Genomic DNA, 26,995 nt, shown 5'->3' on the forward strand with positions numbered 1-26,995 from the left:
CATACATTGTCGGATGTTAATACATGCACTGCGTAAAATGTCACACCTGGTAACGCCGTTTCAATTTCAACATCATTGGGGGTGGGTGTGGCAAGGGGTCTCCATAGCGCCCCCTAACAGCAGGTCATGTGACCAAAAACGTTGTCTGATCTTCGTGAAATTTACAGGACTCATAGCACTTATGGGTAAACCCCCAAATTAATTTTTTCAAATTTTTCACTCAAACAGGAAGTGAGTTATTTTGCATTTCCTGCGTCAATTTACCATTTTTCCAACAGCGTTTAAAGGACTTTCCCGTCTTCACAGAATCACCAAATTGTACACATACGTCAACAGTCACACATATTGCCTACTGACAAAGTTTGGGATTTTTAAGTGAGAAAATGACTCCACAGCGCCCCCTGGAAGATTTCAAAGTTTAACCATTATATGAATACCTTATCCCCTTTCATTTCTGGTCTTGGTCTGCCATCTAGTGGAGACATTAACCCCCCTTCACACAATGTTCCATTGAAGCAGCAGGAGCAAAGACCTTTACATGGCTGCTGTCAATGCCCTGCGACTGCGACAAGCACTGACGTTCCTGCGTATGAAGACCTACCTGCGCGCCCTCCGACTGCGCCACAGTCCGACGTGCGTGGATGTGCGAGGGCCCTTCGACACTGCTTGCAGTTTTAATTATTATTATTATTATTATTCAAGAGACGCATAATGAATTGCATTTTTCGTGGCCTGAACATGCATGAAAACTCATGAAATTCTGCACACACGTCGCAGCTGGTGTAAATTTATTTAATTCAACGTGATTGGACGCAAGCGTGGTAAGGGGACTCGCTAGCGCCCCCTAACGTCGGGTCATGTGTCCAAAAATACTCTCGGATCAGCATGAAATTTAAGTATGTTACAGCTGTCATCGGATCATGTAGATATTAATTTTGTGGAAGTTTTTTACCAAACAGGAAGTTGTGCACGCGGCGTGGCGTGCAGCGATTTTCATTTTTCGAATACCGCTTTGAGGACTTTATGATGTTCACAGAATCATGAAACCTACCACGTAGGTTTCAAATCATGAGCTCTTTCATCTGATACCACATTTGCCCAATATTTTGCCCCAACAGCTCAGTAGCGCCCCCTAATGCCTTTTCCCACCTAGGATGTACTGACAAGCTCTCAAACTCACCAAATTGGACACACTTGTCAAGACTCACGAATATTATTTTTTGGTATAACCGCAACCTTTTAAGTGGCAAAATGACTCTACAGCGCCCCCTAGAACATTAAAAGTTGAAGCCCCGCCTTCTACATGCACGTACATGAACGAAATTTAGGATTCATATATATCATGACCAGACGCACAAAAAAGCCTCTTGGACCCATACCCTAAGTCCAACAGGAAGTCGGCCATCTTGGATCACAGGTGAATTTTTGCCGCCATTTTCCCCATTTCCAGCCCTCGTACTATAACGCACTCCTCCTGCAGTTTTAACTGCAGTGACTTCAGATTACAACTGTATCATCCTCAGACCTTGATGATGTAAACTTGATAACAGATTTTCCCTACGTTATACCAGGTGGGCGTGGCAGTCGTTTGTTTGTATAAACAAACAACTCCTTATAACTCCTCAATACTTTGTCGGATGTTTATACATGCAGTGCGTAAAATGTCACACCTGTTCAAGCCGTTTCAATTTCAACATCATTGGGGGTGGGTGTGGCAAGGGGTCTCCATAGCGCCCCCTAACAGCAGGTCATGTGACCACAAACTTTGTCTGATCTTCGTGAAATTTACAGGACTCATAGCACTCATGGGTAAACCCCCAAATTATTTTTTTCAAAATTTTCGCTCTTACAGGAAGTGAGTTATTGTGCATTTCCTGCGTCAATTTTCCATTTTTCCCTCTGCCTTTAGAGGACTTTCCCGTCTTCACAGAATCACCAAATTGTACACATACGTCAACAGTCACACATATTGCCTACTGACAAAGTTTGGGATTTTTAAGTGAGAAAATGACTCCACAGCGCCCCCTGGAAGATTTCAAAGTTTAACCATTATATGAATACCTTATCCCCTTTCATTTCTGGTCTTGGTCTGCCATCTAGTGGAGACATTAACCCCCCTTCACACAATGTTCCATTGAAGCAGCAGGAGCAAAGACCTTTACATGGCTGCTGTCAATGCCCTGCGACTGCGACAAGCACTGACGTTCCTGCGTAAGAAGACCTCTACCTGCGCGCCCTCCGACTGCGCCACAGTCCGACGTGCGTGGATGCGCGAGGGCCCTTCGACACTGCTTGCAGTTTTAATTATTATTAGGGCCCGAGCACTGACAAGTCAGTGAGGGACCTATTGCTTTTGCCAGGATTCTTATTATTATTATTCACGTTCTTATGCCGTGTAATGAATCGCATTTTTGGCGGCTTGAACATAAATGAAAACTCATGAAATTCTGCACACACGTCGCAGCTGGTGAAAATTTATTTAATTTAACGTGATTGGACGCAAGCGTTGTAAGGGGACTCGCTAGCGCCCCCTAACGTCGGGTCATGTGACCACAAATCCTCTCGGATCGGCATGAAATTTAAATATGTTACAGCTCTCATCGGATCATTGGGAAATTAATTTTGTGGAATTTTTTTACCAAACAGGAAGTCGCCCACGCGGCGTGGCGTGCACCGATTTTCATTTTTCGAACAACGCTTTGAGGACTTTATGATGTTCACAGAATCATGAAACCTGCCATGTAGGTTTCAAATCATGAGCTCTTTCATCTGATATCACATTTGCCCAATATTTTGCCCCAACAGCTCAGTAGCGCCCCCTAATGCCTTTTCCCACTTAGCATGTACTGACAAGCTCTAAAACTCACCAAATTGGACACACTCATCAAGACTCACGAATATTATTTTTTGGTATAACCGCAACCTTTTAAGTGGCAAAATGACTCTACAGCGCCCCCTAGAACATTAAAAGTTGAAGCCCCGCCTTCTACATGCACGTACATGAACGAAATTTAGGATTCATATATATCATGACCAGACGCACAAAAAAGCCTCTTGGACCCATACCCTAAGTCCAACAGGAAGTCGGCCATCTTGGATCACAGGTGCATTTTTGTCGCCATTTTCCCCATTTCCAGCCCTCGTACTATAACGCACTCCTCCTGCAGTTTTAACTGCAGTGACTTCAGATTAGAACTGTATCATCCTCAGACCTTGATGATGTAAACTTGACGACAGATTTTTCCTACGTTATACCAGGTGGGCGTGGCAGTCGTTTGTTTGTATAAACAAACAACTCCTTATAACTCCTCCATACATTGTCGGATGTTTATACATGCACTGCGTAAAATGTCACACCTGGTGACGCCGTTTCAATTTCAACATCATTGGGGGTGGATGTGGCAAGGGGTCTCCATAGCGCCCCCTAACAGCAGGTCATGTGACCACAAACTTTGTCTGATCTTCGTGAAATTTACAGGACTCATAGCACTCATGGGTAAACCCTCAAATTATTTTTTTCAAATTTTTCGCTCTAACAGGAAGTGAGTTATTGTGCATTTCCTGCGTCAATTTTCCGTTTTTCCCTCTGCGTTTAGAGGACTTTTCCATCTTCACAGAATCACCAAATTGCCCACATAGGTTCACACTCAGGCGCACTTTAATTTGAGACCATAACTGCCTCTGGGCGTGGCACAACAGCTCAATAGCGCCCCCTAATGCCTTTATCCATTTTGTACATTTTCCCAAACTCCTACACTCACCAAATTGTACACATACGTCAACAGTCACACATATTGACTACTGACAAAGTTTGGGATTTTTAAGTGAGAAGATGACTCCACAGCGCCCCCTGGAAGATTTCAAAGTTTAAGCCCCGCCTTCCACATTGACATAGAAAAATGAAATCGACAAGGCCTATGTATTATGTCCAGACGCACAAAAAAGCCTCTTGGACCCATACCCTAAGTCCAACAGGAAGTCGGCCATCCAGGCTAAAATGTTCAATCTGGATAATTTTTATTATTATTATAGTTGTACGCCTTTTTGACAGCCTAAACATGCCCCAAAACTCACCAAAACTTGCAATCATGTCCAATCCGGAGAAAACTTTGATATTTTAAGGAGCGGGGAAATGGCCGACGCAAAAATTGATTAATAGCGCCCCCTAGAAAATTTAAAAATTCAAGCCCCTCCACTCAGATTGACGTAGACAAACCAAATTCGGGAAACACATGTATCGTGTAAAGACGCACAAAAAAGCCTCTTGGACCCATAGCCTAAGTCCAACAGGAAGTCGGCCATCCAGGCAAAATGCTCAATCTTGATGCTTTTTTGACCCTTCACCCACATTCCTTTGTGCTGAGAAGTCACCCAGACTCATTTCTGGTCTTAGTTTGCCATCTAGTGGAGACATTAACCGCTGTACACAATGTTCAATTAAAGGCACAGGAGCAAAGACATCTACATGCCAGTTTTGACAGCCCTGCGACTGCCGCACGCACCGACGTGCACGTACGGCGTTACAGTTGGGGGGGTAAACGGGGGGGTGCGAGGGCCCTTCGACACTGCTTGCAGTTTTAATTATTATTATTAGGGCCCGAGCACTGACAAGTCAGTGAGGGACCTATTGCTTTTGCCAGGATTCTTATTATTATTATTCACGTTCTTATGCCGTGTAATGAATCGCATTTTTGGCGGCTTGAACATAAATGAAAACTCATGAAATTCTGCACACACGTCGCAGCTGGTGAAAATTTATTTAATTTAACGTGATTGGACGCAAGCGTTGTAAGGGGACTTGCTAGCGCCCCCTAACGTCGGGTCATGTGACCACAAATCCTCTCGGATCGGCATGAAATTTAAATATGTTACAGCTCTCATCGGATCATTGGGAAATTAATTTTGTGGAATTTTTTTACCAAACAGGAAGTCGCCCACGCGGCGTGGCGTGCACCGATTTTCATTTTTCGAACAACGCTTTGAGGACTTTATGATGTTCACAGAATCATGAAACCTGCCATGTAGGTTTCAAATCATGAGCTCTTTCATCTGATATCACATTTGCCCAATATTTTGCCCCAACAGCTCAGTAGCGCCCCCTAATGCCTTTTCCCACTTAGCATGTACTGACAAGCTCTAAAACTCACCAAATTGGACACACTCATCAAGACTCACGAATATTATTTTTTGGTATGACCGCCACCTTTTAAGTGCCAAAATGACTCTACAGCGCCCCCTAGAACATTAAAAAATGAAGCCCCGCCTTCTACATGCACGTACATGAACGAAATTTAGGATTCATATATATCATGACCAGACGCACAAAAAAGCCTCTTGGACCCATACCCTAAGTCCAACAAGAAGTCGGCCATCTTGGATCACAGGTGCATTTTTTCCGCCATTTTCCCCATTTCCAGGCCTTGCACTTTAACGAACTCCTCCTGCAGTTTTGACTCCACAGACTTCAGATTGGCATTGTATCATCCTCAGACCTTGATGATGTAAACTTGACGACAGATTTTTCCTACGTTATACCAGGTGGGCGTGGCAGTCGTTTGTTTGTATAAACAAACAACTCCTTATAACTCCTCCATACATTGTCGGATGTTTATACATGCACTGCGTAAAATGTCACACCTGGTGACGCCGTTTCAATTTCAACATCATTGGGGGTGGATGTGGCAAGGGGTCTCCATAGCGCCCCCTAACAGCAGGTCATGTGACCAAAAACGTTGTCTGATCTTCGTGAAATTTACAGGACTCATAGCACTTATGGGTAAACCCCCAAATTAATTTTTTCAAAATTTTCACTCAAACAGGAAGTGAGTTATTTTGCATTTCCTGCGTCAATTTACCATTTTTCCAACAGCGTTTAAAGGACTTTCCCGTCTTCACACAATCACCAAATTGCCCACATAGGTTCACACTCAGGAGTACTTTAATTTGAGACCATAACTGCCCCTGGGCGTGGCACAACAGCTCAATAGCGCCCCCTAATGCCTTTATCCATATTGTACATTTTCACAAACTACTACACTCACCAAATTGTACACATACGTCAACATTCACACAGATTGACTACTGACAAAGTTTGGGATTTTTAAGTGAGAAGATGACTCCACAGCGCCCCCTGGAAGATTTCAAAGTTTAAGCCCCGCCTTCCACATTGACATAGAGAAATGAAATGTACAAGGCCTATGTATTATGTCCAGACGCACAAAAAAGCCTCTTGGACCCATACCCTAAGTCCAACAGGAAGTCGGCCATCCAGTCTAAAATGTTCAATCTGGATGATTTTTATTATTATTATAGTTGTACGCCTTTTTGACAGCCTAAACATGCCCCAAAACTCACCAAAACTTGCAATCATGTCCGACTCGGAGAAGACTTTGATATTTTAAGGAGCGCGGAAATGTCCGACGCAAAAATTGATTAATAGCGCCCCCTAGAAAATTAAAAAAATCAAGCCCCTCAACTCAGATTGACGTAGACAAACAAAATTCGGGAAACACATGTATCATGTCCAGACGCACAAAAAAGCCTCTTGGACCCATATCCTAAGTCCAACAGGAAGTCGGCCATCCAGGCAAAAATGCTCAATATTGATGCTTTTTTGGCCCTTCACCCACATTCCTTTATGCTTAGAAGTCACTCAGACTCATTTGTGGTCTTAGACTGCCATCTAGTGGAGACATTAACCGCTGCACACAATGTTCAATTAAAGGCACAGGAGCAAAGACATCTACATGCCAGTTTTGAAAGCCCTGCGACCGCCGCACGCACCGACGTGCACGTACGGCGTTACAGTTGGGGGGGTAAACGGGGGGGTGCGAGGGCCCTTCGACACTGCTTGCAGTTTTAATTAGGGCCCGAGCACTGACAAGTCAGTGAGGGACCTATTGCTTTTGCCAGGATTCTTATTATTATTATTATTATTATTATTATTATTATTCACGTTCTTATGCCGTGTCATGAATCGCATTTTTGGCGGCTTGAACATAAATGAAAACTCATGAAATTCTGCACACACGTCGCAGCTGGTGAAAATTTATTTAATTTAACGTGATTGGACGCAAGCGTGGTAATGGGACTCGCTAGCGCCCCCTAACGTCGGGTCATGTGACCACAAATCCTCTCGGATCGGCATGAAATTTAAATATGTTACAGCTCTCATCGGATCATTGGGAAATTAATTTTGTGGAATTTTTTTACCAAACAGGAAGTTGACCACGCGGCGTGGCGTGCACCGATTTTCACAATTTCGAACAACGCTTTGAGGACTTTATGATGTTCACAGAATCATGAAACCTGCCACGTAGGTTTCAAATCATGAGCTCTTTCATCTGATACCACATTTGCCCAATATTTTGGCCCAACAGCTCAGTAGCGCCCCCTAATGCCTTTTCCCACTTAGCATGTACTGACAAGCTCTAAAACTCACCAAATTGGACACACTTGTCAAGACTCACGAATATTATTTTTTGGTATAACCGCAACTTTTTAAGTGCCAAAATGACTCTACAGCGCCCCCTAGAACATTAAAAGTTGAAGCCCCGCCTTCTACATGCACGTACATGAACGAAATTTAGGAATCATATATATCATGACCAGACGCACAAAAAAGCCTCTTGGACCCATACCCTAAGTCCAACAGGAAGTCGGCCATCTTGGATCACAGGTGCATTTTTTCCGCCACAGGTGCATTTTTCCAGGCCTCGTACTTTAATGCACTCCTCCTGCAGTTTTGACTCCACAGACTTAAGATTCGCATTGTATCATCATCAGACCTTGATGATGTAAACTTGACAACAGATTTTTCCTACGTTATACCAGGTGGGCGTGGCTGTTGTTTGTTTGTATAAACAAACAACTCCTTATAACTCCTCCATACATTGTCGGATGTTAATACATGCACTGCGTAAAATGTCACACCTGGTAACGCCGTTTCAATTTCAACATCATTGGGGGTGGGTGTGGCAAGGGGTCTCCATAGCGCCCCCTAACAGCAGGTCATGTGACCAAAAACGTTGTCTGATCTTCGTGAAATTTACAGGACTCATAGCACTTATGGGTAAACCCCCAAATTAATTTTTTCAAATTTTTCACTCAAACAGGAAGTGAGTTATTTTGCATTTCCTGCGTCAATTTACCATTTTTCCAACAGCGTTTAAAGGACTTTCCCGTCTTCACAGAATCACCAAATTGTACACATACGTCAACAGTCACACATATTGCCTACTGACAAAGTTTGGGATTTTTAAGTGAGAAAATGACTCCACAGCGCCCCCTGGAAGATTTCAAAGTTTAACCATTATATGAATACCTTATCCCCTTTCATTTCTGGTCTTGGTCTGCCATCTAGTGGAGACATTAACCCCCCTTCACACAATGTTCCATTGAAGCAGCAGGAGCAAAGACCTTTACATGGCTGCTGTCAATGCCCTGCGACTGCGACAAGCACTGACGTTCCTGCGTATGAAGACCTACCTGCGCGCCCTCCGACTGCGCCACAGTCCGACGTGCGTGGATGTGCGAGGGCCCTTCGACACTGCTTGCAGTTTTAATTATTATTATTATTCAAGTGCCGCGTAATGAATCGCATTTTTGGCGGCTTGAACATAAATGAAAACTCATGAAATTCTGCACACACGTCGCAGCTGGTGTAAATGTATTTAATTCAACGTGATTGGACGCAAGCTTGGTAAGGGGACTCGCTAGCGCCCCCTAACGTCTGGTCATGTGACCACAAATGTTCTCGGATCGGCATGAAATTTAATTATGTTACAGCTCTCATCGGATCATGCGGAAATTAATTTTGTGGAATTTTTTTACCAAACAGGAAGTTGTGCACGCGGCGTGGCGTGCACCGATTTTAATTTTTCGAACACCGCTTTGAGGACTTTATGATGTTCACAGAATCATGAAACCTGCCACGTAGGTTTCAAATCATGAGATCTTTCATCTGATACCACATTTGCCCAATATTTTGCCCCAACAGCTCAGTAGCGCCCCCTAATGCCTTTTCCCACTTAGCATGTACTGACAAGCTCTAAAACTCACCAAATTGGACACACTCATCAAGACTCACGAATATTATTTTTTGGTATGACCGCAACTTTTTAAGTGCCAAAATGACTCTACAGCGCCCCCTAGAACATTAAAAGTTGAAGCCCCGCCTTCTACATGCACGTACATGCACTAAATTTAGGATTCATATATATCATGACCAGACGCACAAAAAAGCCTCTTGGACCCATACCCTAAGTCCAACAGGAAGTCGGCCATCTTGGATCACAGGTGCATTTTTTCTGCCACAGGTGCATTTTTTCAGCCCTCGTACTTTAACGCACTCCTCCTGCAGTTTAGACTCCAGAGACTTCAGATTCGAACTGTATCATCCTCAGACCTTGATGATGTAAACTTGATGACAGATTTTACCTACGTTATACCAGGTGGGCGTGGCAGTCGTTTGTTTGTATAAACAAACAACTCCTTATAACTCCTCAATACTTTGTCGGATGTTTATACATGCAGCGCGTAAAATGTCACACCTGTTCAAGCCGTTTCAATTTCAACATCATTGGGGGTGGATGTGGTTAGGGGTCTCCATAGCGCCCCCTAACAGCAGGTCATGTGACCACAAACTTTGTCTGATCTTCATGAAATTTACAGGACTCATAGCACTCCTGGGTAAACCCCCAAATTATTTTTTTCAAAATTTTCGCTCTTACAGGAAGTGAGTTATTGTGCATTTCCTGCGTCAATTTTCCATTTTTCCCTCTGCCTTTAGAGGACTTTCCCGTCTTCACAGAATCACCAAATTGTACACATACGTCAACAGTCACACATATTGCCTACTGACAAATTTTGGGATTTTTAAGTGAGAAAATGACTCCACAGCGCCCCCTGGAAGATTTCAAAGTTTAACCATTATATGAATACCTTATCCCCTTTCATTTGTGGTCTTAGACTGCCATCTAGTGGAGACATTAACCCCCCTTCACACAATGTTCCATTGAAGCAGCAGGAGCAAAGACCTTTACATGGCTGCTGTCAATGCCCTGCGACTGCGACAAGCACTGACGTTCCTGCGTAAGAAGACCTCTACCTGCGCGCCCTCCGACTGCGCCACAGTCCGACGTGCGTGGATGTGCGAGGGCCCTTCGACACTGCTTGCAGTTTTAATTATTCCCTATTTTTCACGTTCTTATGCCGCCAAATGAATCGCATTTTTGGCAGCTTGAACATACATGAAAACTCATGAAATTCTGCACACACGTCACAGCTGGTGAAAATGTATTTAATTCAACGTGATTGGACGCAAGCGTGGTAAGGGGACTCGCTAGCGCCCCCTAACGTCGGGTCATGTGACCACAAATCCTCTCGGATCGGCATGAAATTTAAATATGTTACAGCTCTCATCGGATCATGGGGAAATTAATTTTGTGGAATTTTTTTTACCAAACAGGAAGTTGTCCACGCGGCGTGGCGTGCACCGATTTTCATTTTTCGAACACCGCTTTGAGGACTTTATGATGTTCACAGAATCAAGAAACCTGCCACGTAGGTTTCAAATCATGAGCTCTTTCATCTGATACCACATTTGCCCAACATTTTGCCCCAACAGCTCAGAAGCGCCCCTTAATGCCTTTTCCCACCTAGTATGTACTGACAAACTCTAAAACTCACCAAATTGGACACACTCGTCAAGACTCACGAATATTATTTTTTGGTATCAGCGCAACCTTTTAAGTGCCAAAATGACTCTACAGCGCCCCCTAGAACATTAAAAGTTGAAGCCCCGCCTTCTACATGCACGTACATGAACGAAATTTAGGATTCATATATATCATGACCAGACGCACAAAAAAGCTTCTTGGACCCATACCCTAAGTCCAACAGGAAGTCGGCCATCTTGGATTACAGGTGCATTTTTTCCGCCATTTTCCCCATTTCCAGGCCTCGTACTTTAACGCACTCCTCATTCAGTTTTGACTCCAGAGACTTCAGATTGGAACTGTATCATCCTCAGACCTTGATTATGTAAACTTGACAACAGATTTTACCTACGTTATACCAGGTGGGCGTGGCAGTCGTTTGTTTGTATAAACAAACAACTCCTTATAACTCCTCCATACATTGTCGGATGTTTATACATGCAGTACGTGAAATGTCAAACTTGGTGACGCCGTTTCAATTTCAACATCATTGGGGGTGGGTGTGGCAAGGGGGCTCCATAGCGCCCCCTAACAGCAGGTCATCTGACCACAAACTTTGTCTGATCTTAGTGAAATTTACAGGACTCATAGCACTCATGGGTAAACCCCCAAATTAATTTTTTCAAAATTTTCGCTCTAACGGGAAGTCGGTTATTGTTTATTTCCTGCGTCAATTTTCCGTTTTTCCCTCTGCATTTAGAGGACTTTCCCGTCTTCACAGAATCACCAAATTTCCCAAATAGGTTCACACTCAGGAGCACTTTAATTTGAGACCATAACTGCCCCTGGGCGTGGCACAACAGCTCAATAGCGCCCCCTAATGCCTTTATCCATTTTTTACATTTTCACAAACTCCTACACTCACCAAATTGTACACATACGTCAAAAGTCACACATATTGACTACTGACAAAGTTTGGGATTTTTAAGTGAGAAGATGACTCCACAGCGCCCCCTGGAAGATAGTTTAAAGAAAGTTTAAGCCCCGCCTACCACATTAACATAGAGAAATGAAATCGACACGGCCTATGTATTATGTGCAGACTCACAAAAAAGCCTCTTGGACCCATACCCTAAGTCCAACAGGAAGTCGCCCATCCAGGCTAAAATGTTCAATCTGGACGATTTTTATTATTATTATAGTTTTACGCCTTTTTGACAGCCTAAACATGCCCCAAAACTCACCAAAACTTGCAATTGTGTTCACTCCGGCGAAAAATTTGATATTTTAAGGATCACGGAAATGCCCGACGCAAAATGGATTAATAGCGCCCCCTAGAAAATTTAAAAAATCAAGCCCCTCGACTCAGATTGACGTACACAAACAAAATTCAGGAAACACATGTATCGTGTAAAGACGCACAAAAAAGCCTCTTGGACCCATACCCTAAGTCCAACAGGAAGTCGGCCATCCAGGCAAAAATGCTCAATCTTGATGATTTTTTGGCCCTTCACCCACATTCCTTTGTGCTGAGAAGTCACCCAGACTCATTTGTGGTCTTAGTTTGCCATCTAGTGGAGACATTAACCCCATCACACAATATTCACTTAAAGGCACAGGAGCAAAGACATCTACATGCCAGTTTTGACAGCCCTGTGACTGCCGCACGCACCGACGTGCAAGTACAGCGTTACAGTTGGGGGGAAACCGCGGGGGTGTGAGGGCCCTTCGACACTGCTTGCAGTTTTATTTTTTTTTCTAATTTGACCCAAAGTGGAAATAAATAACACTTTTTTTGTTTTAATTTTGTGCAGCTGACACACATTTTTATACGTCGCCCATAAAGTTGGAATAATTTCAACTTTTTTGACACATTCCTCTTTTTATTTTCTATTTATACACATCAGTAATCACCTTTGACCAGGTATAATGAGATTGATCAATACAATTTTGAGAATATATACACTTTATCTATCAAGATTACATCACATTGTCACAATAATTTCACGGAAAGAGGTAAAAAAATGCTATTCCAACTTTATTGGCGACCGTGTATATGCAAATGACCAAAAAAATCAGTATTCAAACGTTCATCATATTCTATCAATCATTTATTAATGTCTGACAAAATATGAACAGTATGTACGAGTTAACTTATTTTTGTTGCATTGTGCAGGAAAACAGAGAGATGAAGGTGTATGAACATAAATAGAGAGAGAGTGAGAGAGAGAGAGTGAGAGACGGAGGGATAAAGAGAGAGAGAGAGGGAGGGACAATCAGAGCGAGTTAAGCCTTTCACTCAGTGTAGGGAGGAAGTGAGGGGAGAAGGACACAGTAAATCTCATCTAAAGGGCTGTGACAAGAATAGCATGATGAGCTCAAGCAGCCTCTCACATGTGCACAAGAGATATGATGGATGATGGATGGAAGTGGAAAGCGATGCAGCGACTAGACGGACAGCCGGAGAAGAAGAAGGGGGACATTTTGACTTTCTAAACCAAAACAAAACGGGGACATGTAGGCGAAGATCATGGAGAGTAAAACTACACAACTTCATACACGGGAGAAGTAGTTTTTTTTTGTTTTTTTTGTTTTTGGGAGAAGCATGGAGAGAGAGATTTCACTCAGAGACACGGATGATAGACAGATGACTGATTAGATTTACAATGAGCAACAAACTCTCAAGTGAGTCAGAGCTGAGCTGAGCTGAGCTGAGCTGAGCTGAGCTGAGCTGTGTGTGTGTGTGTGTGTGTGTGTGTGTGTGTGTGTGTGTGTGTGTGTGTGTGTGTGTGTGTGTGTGTGTGTGTGTGTGTGTGTGTGTGTGTGTGTGTGTGTGTGTGTGTTAATATTTAACCCTTACATACTGTTCAGGGTCAAATTTAAACCAGTTTTTTACATTTAGAGCTGTAAAAAAACCTACTATAAACATACATACATTTCTTATAGGTGGACTTTTCCTAATGTAGCTCCCGAATATACAAAAAATGGAAATACACATTTTTTTAAATATGCAAATGTTCAAATTTTACCTGCGTTTATTAAAAATAAATAAATAAATAAAAACAGCATTTTTCATATTCTATAAAATATTCTCCTGGATCATAATAAAGGGATTGTGAATGTCTTTTTTCCATATGGATAAACACTGTTTTCTCTCTGACTGCTTCATTATGGTAGAAGTCGTTTTGTGTCATGATATCTGCTCAAAAACTAAAATCTATGTAATCCATTTAACTTTTTTGGGCAATCTTTACCACTTGTATGAGGAATGTAATGCACAGACAGACCATCAGATTGTGTTATGGTTGCTATAGATACAGGTTGTTCTATGGTTGCTATAGATACAGGTTGTGCTATGGTTGCTATAAATACAGGTTGTTCTATGGTTGCTATAGATACAGGTTGTTCCATGGTTGCTATAGATACAGGTTGTGCTTTAGTGTATAAACAAAGAATAACACAAATCACTGCTGACATCAGAGATCCTGCTGGAGACATTTTTGAAGTAGAGTTTCATTTTTTCATCTTGTGCACGAACAGAATGAGTCTCTAACATGTTTTTGAACAAATGAGATTGAGGTCTGTAGAGGAAAAGTTAAGGTCAATGAGAAAAAAAATCCATGTTTTATGTTGTCATGGCCTCAAAGAGATAGGAAAAGCAAAAAAAAAAAGTGTGTAAAGGGTTAAAATAGTTTTGTTTAGTTGCTATCGATGAGCTGAAGTTTGTGCATGAGAGCATCAGTGTGCTACAGCTTCAGGATGAAGGTGAATTTGTCACATGGGATGAACTCACATTGTTCTCATTGTACTTTGTGTTTCTTCTCTGCAGCCCGAAAACAGGAGATCATAAAGATCACAGAGCAGCTCATCGAAGCTGTCAACAATGGAGACTTTGAGGCCTATGCGTGAGTCCAACGTTTCCCTTCATTCTCTTCTTCTTCTTTCATTAAAAAAAACCCAAAACACCCCACTTCTAAAACAGGAAACTCATCAGCGGGTCAGAAAAGTAGGACTTCAGCTCCATCAGCTGCACACAAAAAAAAACATTAATCTGATTGACATAAAATGTGTTTTATCTTTGTATTAAAAGATTAAAGAGTAATTACAGTCATTGTTTTATCCCCTCTCTATCTCTCCTGTACAATTTTTATAATAACCCTTGACAGATTGAGCGAGGGAGGGGAGGGGAGTGTGTTTTTTTTAGTTGATGCCAAAGTGAAGGAAGCCCATTTCTGCCACTAAAAGAAAAAAAAAATTATTAAAATGAATGTGGGATAAAATAAAAAAGACTCTTTGTGGGTCAAATTATGAGACAATGAGTCAAAAAATTTTTTAACTGAGACTAAGTCAACTTTTTTAGCTACTAAGTCAAATATGATTTAAGTCAAAACTATAAGATGGTAAAAAAAAAAAAAGATATAGTAAGTCAGTAGTTATGGGATAGTAGGTCACATTTCTTAGCTACTAAGTCAAAATTATGGGAAAAATTTGAAAAACTATGACATAGGAAGTCGAAACTATCTTTCCCTTAAATTAACTTTTTTAGTTACTAAATCAAAATTGTGACCAGTGTTGGGGAACTAATGACCTTACAAAATTACTGCCAATAAAAAGTAACTAGTTAAATTACAGCTTTACCTTCTGAGAAAAGTAATTTTGCGTTACCGAAAATGAAAACCCCCTTTGTGTTGCTTTAGTCCAGATTTCCTTTAAATATAATGACTGTACCATCATCACACAGCCAAGTCTGGCCCATAATCTGTAAATCTTTACACTAATAGCAGGAATGACAGACACGATGTCCCCTTTACACTCTTTATTACATCACTGCAACAGGCCAACAGACACAACTTGTATTTTACTGTAATGTTCTTGCTCTTATTTCCTCCCACTAATTCTAAATAATGTGAATATTTCCACGAAGTGAATGCTGTCCCTTCTGAGCTGCCGTACACCCGCGCAGTGATATAACCGTAGCACGCAGTGCCTGCCTCACAAAAAGTAACAGTGTGAATTCAAGGCAGATTTTCTTTTCTTGTTGTAGAAAAAATAACGAATTACCTTTTTGAAAATGTAACTAAACAACTGAGTATTTAAATTGCAGCCCTAACGCGTTAGATTACTTGTTACATCAAAAAAGTGATCCAAGTACTCTACTTACCTCCAACACTGATTGTGACATAATATAAAGTCAAAACTCTGAAATCATAAAACAAGATTATTGTGTCATATCGTAATTTTGTATTTTTTTCATGTCAAACTTTTCATCTTTTTTTTGTTTGTTTTTGGCACAAATGGGTTTCCATACATTATCAGAATACTTCATAAATGGTACTGTGAGATCACCGAATTTGGGTCAGTAGAGTTTTCAGCTGTATAATATTGTTAAAGTATTGTTTATAAACAATTATTCACTGTGCAAAAGGAAAACAAGCACATTTACCATCTAAATTTGATGTGACGTCATGTCCAATTTCTCTGTTTTGCGGTGGATATGAGGGTGAAGTCCTAAGATTTAAGCCAATATGCCATTTTAGCATTTATATCTAGATGTGTATTTTTTGGCAATCCCACTTCTACACCAGTTTTCCACACATTAATTCACTGGGGACACCAAACAGGAAGTTGCCTTTTAAAACATGACATTAAAGAGTGGTGTTGTGACCTCGGCCTGCTTTGTGCTCACAGGAAGATCTGCGACCCGGGTCTGACTTCATTTGAGCCTGAGGGGCTCGGTAATCTGGTGGAGGGGATGGACTTCCACAGATTCTACTTTGACAATCGTAAGACGACAATTTAAAGATAATTTAAGACTTTCAATTTTAAATCTGCTTTTTAAACTTGGATTCTTCTCTCTCTCTGTCTCTACCTCTCTCTCTCTCTCTCTCTCTCTCTCTCTCGCTCTCCCTCTCTACCTCTCTCTCTTTACCTCTCTCTCTCCCTTTCTACCTCTCTCTACCTCTCTCTCTCTCTCTCTCCCTCTCTCTACCTCTCTTTACCTCTCTCTGTCTCTACCTCTCTACATCTCTACCTCTCTCTCTCTACCTCTCTCTCTCTCCCTCTCTTTCTCTCTCTATCTCTTTCCCTCTCTCTCTCTCTCCCTCTCCCTCTCCCTCTCTCTCTCTCTCCCTTTCTCTCTCTCCCTCTCTACCTCTCTCCATCTCTCTCTCTCTCCATCTCTCTCTCCCTCTCCCTCTCTCTCTCTCTACCTCTACCACTCTCTCTTTCTCCCTCTCTCTACCTCTCTCTCTCTCTCTACCTATACCTCTACCTCTTCCTCCCCACCCCCCCCCACCCCCCTCTCTCTCTCTCTCTCTCTCTCTCTCTCTCTCTCTCTCTCTCTCTCTCTCTCTCTCTCTCTCTCTCTCTCTCTCTCTCTCTCTCGCTCTCTCTCTCTCTCCCCCCCCCCCTCTCCCCGTCAGTCCTCTCTAAGAACAGTAAGCCCATCCACACCACCATCCTCAACCCTCACGTGCACATGATCGGTGACGACGCTGCGTGCATCGCCTACATCCGCCTGACGCAGTTCGTCGACGGGCAGGGACGTACGCGCTCCAGCCAATCAGAAGAGACCAGGGTTTGGCACCGCAGGGAGAGCCGGTGGCAAAACGTCCACTTCCACTGCTCAGGAGCTCCGGCCGCCCCGCTGCAGGGATGAGGTACGAAAAACGAGCAATTACACATTTAACCACTGTGTCGTCCTCCCGGGTCAAATTGACCCTGTCTGTTTTGACTGTTCCTTCTTTCCTCCCTTCATTCCTTCTGTCTGTCCTTCCTCCCTCCCTCCTTCTCTCTTTCCTCTCTCTTTCCTCCCTTCCTTCTTTCCTTCTTCCATCCCCCTTTTTTCCTTCCTTCTGTCCTTCCTTCCTTCCTCCCTTCCTTCTTTCCTCTGTCCTTCTTTCTTCTGTCCTTCTTTCCTTCCTTCCTCCCTTCCTCTTTTCCTTTATCCCTCCCTCCTACCTTCCTTCCTTCTTTCCTCCGTCCTTCCTTCCGTCTGTCCTTCCTCCCTCCCTCCTTCTCTCTTTCCTACCTTCCTTCCTTCTTTCCTCCGTCCTTCCTCCCTTTCTTCTTTCCTTAAGTTAACCTCTTATATACTTCTCAGGGTGTAATTTGACCCAGTTTTACATTTGAAAGAAGAAAAAACACCTTAAAAACGTTCCTTTTTCCAGAAATTTGATTAGTTTTCCGAATGCGACCCAGAATATAAACAAAAATGGAAAAATTTCAACTTTTTAAAAACATTTTTGTGCAGCTGATACACAACAGTTGGAATGAAAGTAGTATTAAACCTGAAATAATATATATGTATATATATATATATATATATATATATATATATATATATATATACATATATATATATATATATATATATTTTTTTTTTTTCTTTTTTTTTTTCCCCTCACACATTACTGACTATCCTTAGTGGACACGATTAATCAGATTATTAGAGTTGACTGAAAAAAGATGAACGTATTAACCAATAATGAAAATGAATATTTGCAGCTCTAAACAAGGCAAAGAAGCTGCTACAACATTGATTCATTAACTCAGAGCAGAACAGCTTTCACACTTTTGATTCATATCATTAAAACAGCTGTAATCATCTCTTCGTCCCAATTTTAGCATCTTTTAGCTCATTATTTTTTGTTCAGTCTCAGCAGCATCATTTCCAGCAGCAGTTCATTCAGCTCTGATAATCCCACTGTACACTTCTAATGCAAAATTACATCTCGTCTCTGGTCCATTACCGACCTGATGTTCTGTCCTTACACAACGTTATATAACAAGCTACCACACGATATACACCGTATTAAACTTATATCACATGGTATTAAGCCTATTGAGTCCACATTTTTTGCAGACTTTTCTCCAAACTATTAACATAATCTTGCTTAATGTTTTTACCCACATGCATTAACACTGCTTTACAGTACTATCAACTATTGTATTAATCTTCCTATAACACACAATTCAAAATATAACTAGACAGTTTGAATTTAAATATTATTAGGACATATATAACATGTCATAACCACATGATCAACTTACTGGATACACGTATTTGCTCAGTTAATAATAAACCTTACATACAAGGGATGTAGCTCAAAGTGCTTTATAGGGAAAAATAAAAATACAATACACTACAGAAACAGAAAATAAATAAGATAATAAAATTAGACTTTTAGTAAAAATAAGTTAAAATTAAAGTTGCAAGCAGCACTGAACAGGCTGTCGCACTCCTGCACTGTTTTATGGTGAAACATCCGTGGAAATGGCAAAAAAACAGCGCCAAAATCACAAATTAGAATAAAAATGACCGACTTCCTGTTGGACTTAGTGTATGCCTCCAAGAGAATCTTCTGTGCGTCTGTACATGATACATATGCATACCGAATTTTGTTTGTCTACGTCAAATAGGGAGCGAGGGGCTCAATTTTCTAAATTTTCTAAGGGACGCCATAGAGCCATTTTACCATGCACATTTCTGTGACCCATAAAATATCACATGTTTAAAAACCTTCTGGCATGTGTGGTAACTTTCATGAGTTTTTGGGGAACGTTTAGGCTGTCGTAAATGCGTTCATTTTGAAAGAAGTAGAAGAGTTCCTTCAGATACAATGGGGCTTTTGCACCTAATAACATTAATTAAAAGGCCGTAATATTTCCTTATACCTACTTTCAAATGCATTGTTATACTGTTGTAGGTTTAAGCTGACTAATAAATCAAAATTGTGACACAGAAAGTCAAAACTCTGAGATCATAAAACAAGATTATTGTGTCATAGCATAATTTTGTATTTTCATCATGTCAAACTTTTCATCTTTTTTTTGTTTGTTTTTGGCACAAATGGGTTTCCATACATTATCAGAATACTTCATAAATGGTACTGTGAGATCACCGAATTTGGGTCAGTAGAGTTTTCAGCTATATAATATTCTTAAATAATTGTTAAAAAGACACTAGATAATAGATAAGATTTGTTGTCATAGAAGAAGTTATTATTAGAATAACTAACTTAGAAAAACACCAATTAACACTTAAAATGTCCTTATATCTGCTTTCAAATGCATTATAGTGTGTGTTATAATAATTTAATAAGTAAGTAATTCTGTAAAAGTGTTACCATTGCAGGTTTAAGCTGATTACTGAGTCAAAATTATGACATAATAATAATTATGAGATAAGAAGTCAATACTATCTGTGTGTAAATCAACTGTTTTAGTTAGAAAAACACCAATTAACACTTAAAATGTGCTTATATCTGCTTTCAAATGCACTGTAGTGTGTTATAAACCATATTTTCTCTTCAGGTATGTGAAGGCTGACGAGGAGGCGGACAGGAGCGGAGAAGGAATAAGCGGATAATCTAAAAGAGAGTAAATCAGCACTGGGAGAGAGGTACAGGTGGATGGAGGGAAGGGGCGGTGTTTAAAGGAGTCTGAAGATATTTTTGGGATCCTGGTCGTCCTCCTGCAGTCTGCACACACACCTCGCTCTTCTCTCTCTCTTCTCTGTCTCTCTACAACCTGAACAACAGACGATTAACTCCCAACGCTTCACCGAACCAACACAGCAAAGAGGGGCTTATCAGTTATTATTATTTTATTATAAAAAAAAGGAAACTGGACAAACCTCCTTTTAGCCCTCGTCACACCTGGACAACATCTGTCCTCCTCGCCTCCACCTTCACCTCCACCTCCACCTCCATTTACCCGTTTTACTTCTCCTCAAACATAAAAGTTATTGTTACTTCTACTCTTCTTATTATGGCTGCAGTCTGTCGTTGTGCTCTTTCAACTTTGTACAGTATATTTATTAGTCGTTTTAAAACCCCTCTTTTCTTTCTTTCTTTCTGGTATCTTCTTTCTTCGTTCTTGCTTCTTTTTTTCACATTTATGACGAGCATGACTCCTCCTATAACTGTATTCTTATTAGCAAGTGGCTTGTTTCTGCACGACCAATTAAAAAAGGCTGCCTGTGTGAAATGAAACATACAGTTAAGTACCACGTGTCTCTACAAAAGACAGAGAGAAAGAGAGAGAGAGACCAAGTGGGTGTATGTAATTATCGGTTTTGTCATTCAGTGAAGCTTTTTAATTGTTTGTTTTTTGTTTTTGTTTCTCTGGAGTGTAGTTGACCTCCTCATGAACCGACGCCTCCGTGTTTTTCCTCCGGACCCTCTTGAGCCGTGCGAAAAAAAACCCCATGCAGCATGCTAAAAGACCTTACTGTCGTTCTTAATTGATTCTCCTTCTATGTACTGAACATTGCAAGTTAACTACTGAAAATGATGACAATGGTTTGAAATCATAGTATCATGCTGTTAATGTAACATTTTTCCAGTTTCATCGTGGTGACTTGACTACAATTATGCTGTAGATGGTATTTAATTGCATGATATTCCAAGTTAATACATTGGTAAGTTGGGTGTTATCGTGCGTTTTATTGATTTTTCTCTTTTTTGGACTGAGCTGCTGGTGAAATATAATCTATTGCCTCTTTTTTCCGGGCTTTGTAAGTGCATAAACTATTTTTTTTGTATTAATAATTAATATGATAGTGTAGTATAATGAGGATGCTGTTGAGGATAATGACAGAATATGCCTTTTTTTGGATCCAGATCAGATTTAAAATTGCACAAGAAAAATCCAAGATCCTAATCAATCAGTTTTATTTTATGTTTTTTTTTTTTAAAGGTGTTTGGGGCTTAATTTAGATTATCATTATTTCAAAGTGCAGCGTTTTTACTTCACACTTCTGAAGGAAAGATACAAAAATGCTTTGTATTTCCCAAAAATAAAAAGTTAATTGGTTATCAGGGATGTAAGCCAGCTCTTACATACAGACCAAAAAAGTCACTTTTTTCTTTTCTTTTAACATTTTATTTATTCAGTTAATGGTTCAGTTATTCTTTGTACATTTTATCCCAAAACATAGAGGTCTCAACTTTTCATGAGCTAAGTCAAATTTGTGATTTCACATTATAATTCAACATCTTTCTTCATTGTGTATTTAGCCTAAGGAAAGAGATGTATTTCTAAACCCATAAAGGGCTAATCCTTAAGTTTATCTGAAAAATGTTAAATCACCAAATCTGGAAAAACATGGTTTTAATGGGACCATCAATTCTGCATCCTGCTACAAATACAAATCTGGTGGCGAAATAATACATCTTTTATTTATTTATGTAGTTATTTATTGAATGTAAACTCCCTGATTTCCTTAAATCTTCAGATTCTTAGAAAGAAAAGATTAGATATTTATTTTATAGATTGATATAAAAATATAACCTTAGTGTCTAATTGGTGTAAACTTCAGGTCAGTAACAATCTGTGCAGTACAACAATCTGTCCTCAAGAGGGTGCCAACATCCAACAGCAAAAAAAAAAAACATACACATATATCTGAGTCAGTTTAAGGGTTCAAAATACAAACATGATCAGTGCTGGTGTCTGCATGGAGGGTGGGTGGGTGTGTGTGTGTGTAGGGGGGGGGGGGGGGGGTATGGGTAAGGGGGGGGGGGGGGGGGGAGGGACCTCCTGAACACGATAAGCAGAGTGTAAGAGGACAGAGATAAGACAAACCAGGCCTTGCAGTTACTTCTTTTCAATCAACTTTTGCTTTGGTTCAGTTTGCAGAACTCTTAACACAAAATGCTTCACAATGCCTCAAAACATCTGTATTAAATTATATCATAACTATGCATTCAAGTATTGTGCATGTATAACCCTAAACCCTAATCCATAATGATACATAACAGTAATTTCTTAACCCTTACATACTGTCCAGGGTCAAATTTACCCTTTTTTAACATTTAATAGCAGTAGAAACACCCTAAATACTTTTTCCATTTTAGCCTAAAATATGAGGACTTCTCATAACGTGACAGTGTACACAAAAATGGAAATATTGCAGCTGATATACATATTTTTGTAGATCCACATTTATTCAATTTTGCATTCCTCATCTTTAATGTAATTCATTGAAATTGTGATCATGTTTTATGTAACATTGGACCATTATAAAGTATGATTGTAAACGTTTTTTCTCCATTGACATAAAAACTGAAAAATGTGTTATAGAAGCTAATAATGAAGGGATATCGTGAAGGGTTTGAATATGAACAGTATGTAAGGGTTAACCTATATAGTAGTGTAAGCAAAACAAGGAACAAATAATAAAACAGTATCACAATTAAACAGTGATGTTTTAATGATGACACAGACAGTTCCTCAATAAATGAACAACTAAGTAATTGCAATACTACTAGTGCATATAGACAAATACAGAAACCAGCCTGCTGTTACTGATTATTGAGTAATATGAGCTGTCTGTACTGTGAAGACTGAGTGTGTGATTCAGTGTTTTGCATTACGATTTGCATTTTGTGATTTAATTATTAAATATTAAGAGTTTTGCTCATTAAAACTGAACCAAAGTAGTCGTCAAATATCACAAGTCACCTGTTCTTCTTCTACAAAGGAGCCGGTTCTTTCGTCACACCCATAAACATGGATTATTATACGACTGACACTCTGTGTCAGTCTGACATTGATACATTGTGTTGTTTTTTTGTTTTTTTATACCTTACATGCCATTGAATCTCCTGTATGGCATGAAGCCTTCCTGTCCTCATTCAAACACTAAAAGTATCAGTACTTTAAATAGGATTACTGATCTAATAGAGTCATTGTCCCATTTGGCAACCGCTCCACGTCTACTTAATTAGCATGTGGCAGAATAAGTGTAAGGATGTAGGCTACAACTGCGTTTAGAAGAGCCTCTTTTCCTCAGTTTGATCAGGAGATGATGGACGATGATGCTACTGCGTGTGAAACAATGCATTTCTGATTCTGATTTCTTTTATATTAATATTATACCGATGATGATGATGATGATGATTTCTCTGGTGTGCATTCCAAGTCTTATCAATATAAAAAAAAAGATGTGATCAGATGTACTCAGTGTGTGAACCAATAAAATGAACAATGCAGAGAGCACTTTACTCCTCACTCTCTCTTATCTTGGCTGATGTCCACAGAACTTAGTGTGAATTATTTGTTTATGTGGGTGGGTATCAGTCTGCCTAATGATTTTATTGGTTATTTAATGCACATGTTGATCCTGTCGAGCTGCAATCAGGCTGTAAGAATTAACCAAAGGGCAGAGTTTAACCAGAGGGAGTAGAAACAGCTGAAGTAGCTCAGAAACAGGAAGTGGGGGAGGGGCAGGATTCGATAATAGGAATCATTGGGTCTTGATCCCAGTACTGGTAAAATGGTTATCGACTGAAGAAAAGGAGTCGTGCAGCTGTTCGATCACCCAGAAGAAATCGCTTGAAAAGGTTTGATAGTGATGAAAGGGAAGTTTGTTCATTTACTCTTTACATAAGCAGTCACAGGACAAAGGTCGATATATATTGCTTTGTTTGAGGTGGTGCATGAAGTACATCTGGCACTGAACCAGAGGATATAAATGTACCTGTTGTATAAGTGCACAAATTCTTCTTTGACTGTGTGTGAGTGTTTTTAAAGAGAGGGGCAGCAAGAAAAACTTTAAACATCTCTCGCCCCAATAACAAACAGACTTGGTAACATTAGAAGGCCTTAAACAGTAGCCTATAAACACTGAATTTAAGAAACTACAGTGGTTGGCCAAACTGACTTAATAGGCATTGTCATATGAATACCAAGGCTTACTCAGCAGTCTAACCAGTATCAATGTTTAACTGGTTTAACTAGCCTTCATAGTAGGAAACAATCAATCAATCAGTCTTCATGTGTATAGCGCCAAAGTCATCTCAAGGTACTTTACACATAGAGCAGGTCTAAACCGTACTCTTCAGGTTTAATTTTAAAGAGACCCAACATTCCCACATGAGCAGCACTTGGCGACAGTGGCAAGAAAACACTCCCTTTTAACAGGACAGGACACAGGACGCGCCCTTTACTGGTTCCACTTTCACATTTCAAACAGGCAATTTACTGTTTCAATTAGCTGCTCATCCTCCACACCTGCAAATATTTCACGTGGGGTGCCCCGAGGCTTTGTTTTAGGTCTACGTCTTTTCAGCCTTTACATGCTCCCATTAGGAAGAATCATACAAACTCATAACATCTATGCAGATGATACTCAAATCTACCTCTGCTTTAATTCCCCAAATCAGGCCGATGTCACATGATTACAAAACTGTCTCCATGATATTAAAGACTGGTTGGCTCATAACATCCTTCAGTTAAATAAGGGACAAAACAGAGATCATACTCTTCGGACCCCCTGCATCATACCACTGTCATTGACAGTGATCTAAATTTCAACAAAGAGGTGAATTCCATTGTTAGGTCCAGCTTCTTCCAACTCAGAACCATCTCCATCTGACCAAGAAAGAGTCATTCGTGCACTAATATCATCCAGGTTGGACTAGAATAATTTGCTCTAGTTCGGCATCTCTCAAGCTACTATTTCCCATTAACAACTGATCCAGAACGCTGCTGCCTGGTTATTAACAATCACCCCCATCCTCGCATCATTACACGGACTCCCCCTTCATCCCTCCATGGTCTTGACCCCACATACAGTAAACAATTTTTCAGTAAATATATTTCCAATGAGGCTATTCACATGAAATTGTTACCAGACTTTGGTATTAACTCAAGAAATCAAAACATTAAAGTACATAAATGAAGTTATGTGTAATAACTTCATTTATTTTAAAGGTTCACAGATGTGCAAATATAAGATAATACGATTTTAAGTTATATAATGTGAGAAGCATATTATTTCCACTACTGATAAAAAAAAAAACAGAAGTACCGTTGCTGGAGTTTTCTGTGTCACATTGTTAAATATTAGTTGGTGCAGAGCAACATCAAATATCATTGGATATATTAAAATGAAGCAATTCACAAGTGAGTTATGAAGTAAAAAGTGAAAGTGAAAGTTAATTAAATTTGGATGACTCAGGAATCCCAATATAGAATATATTCATAAAATATTTTGATTAAATACTTTATTATAAGTGAAAGTAACACTCTGACTGAGTCCATTCTGCATACATACCATTTTAATACTTAATTGTTCCTGATAATACAGTTCTTTTACTTTTAACAGTATTTTTACAATGTTGTTTTGCTACTTTCCTCCTCACAGATCTAACTTAACAGGTTTACAGGTCAAAGAGGACACAGTGAATGTAAGTGGCTGCCTAAACTGGGGTAGTGTAAATGTCTTTTTTTATTGCTGTCTTTAGCATCAGAAAGAATTCATTAGCATCACCAACCAAACTGTGCTCCCTAAAGACAAACTACATTAACACACATCAACATAAAAATAAGTGCCAGCAGGATGTGGGCATACAGAACCTAACTTCATTGGGGACAAATGAATCTAAATGAGCAGCATTCAAGATATAAAAGCAGTAGTCACAGTTACTGAGGGGTAGCACAAAATAAGTACAATTAAGAATGATTTTGAAGTGCTTTTGTTGAGTATTTTCCACATTGTAATTCATGAGACATGAGAAAAAATCCTACAGCTTTCACTTCATTCTCATGTTTTACACCACTACTAATTTGTTCATAGTAATATTGTAATCTAGTTGATTTAAATGTAATGTTTCCTTGAGAACTATAAATCTAGATTTCATTATGTGACACATTAATGTATCATTCCAGCAGGGGGGGTTGATGTTTACTTCTTTATTACAGGTAAAGGTGAAGCATTTATATGCAGTATATAAACAGTAGTTGTGAGTAGATATAAGGCCATTTTGTGTGTATGTATGTATTAATTAATAATTATAACTTGTCATATGAAGCATGCATACAAATACACAATCAATGTTTGATTTGATTGATTGATTGATTGATTTCACGGTATAACACAGCTGTAATCATATTTAATTATATATATGATTGATTGATTGATGAGTTATAATTGTTGTTGTTGACAAGTATATTAAATAACATTTTAATATATAATTCTATCTATTAAAATCATAAAGAAAAGAGAAAGGGTTTATTAAAAGTTAAAAGTAAAAACTAGGTTAAATTAAATTAAAACTACTTTATTATGTGTTATACCTTAAATTAGTTGTTTAAACATCACTTATAAACAGTGAATTAGGACAGTGGTTTAGGGGTAAAGAGCTCTGAGTTCAGGTTTGCAGAGTTCTGCTGATGCAACAGCGCTGACGTCATACCCGGCGTGACGCAGATCAGCACCAGAGGTGATTAGACAGTGACCGCGCGCGCGACTCAGCTGCTGCTGCCGCTGCTGCTGCACGCGCTGACTTATCACAAACCCACCCACACTCTCACACACACAAACACAC

General features: G+C 39.9%; 1 protein-coding gene across 1 annotated transcript in view; it reads left to right on the forward strand.

Annotated features, from left to right (window-relative positions):
* LOC133995204 (calcium/calmodulin-dependent protein kinase type II subunit beta) overlaps positions 1–17,316 on the forward strand; it is a 136,624-nt gene extending 119,308 nt beyond the window's left edge. The window contains 3 exon segments of the mRNA XM_062434535.1: positions 14,488–14,563; positions 16,347–16,441; positions 17,081–17,316. Coding sequence (XP_062290519.1) covers positions 14,488–14,563; positions 16,347–16,441; positions 17,081–17,316 — 407 coding nt within the window.
* Positions 17,317–26,995: the final 9,679 nt, after the last annotated feature.

The sequence above is a fragment of the Scomber scombrus genome, chromosome 15 (assembly GCF_963691925.1).
Source record: "Scomber scombrus chromosome 15, fScoSco1.1, whole genome shotgun sequence".
Lineage (NCBI taxonomy): Eukaryota > Metazoa > Chordata > Actinopteri > Scombriformes > Scombridae > Scomber > Scomber scombrus.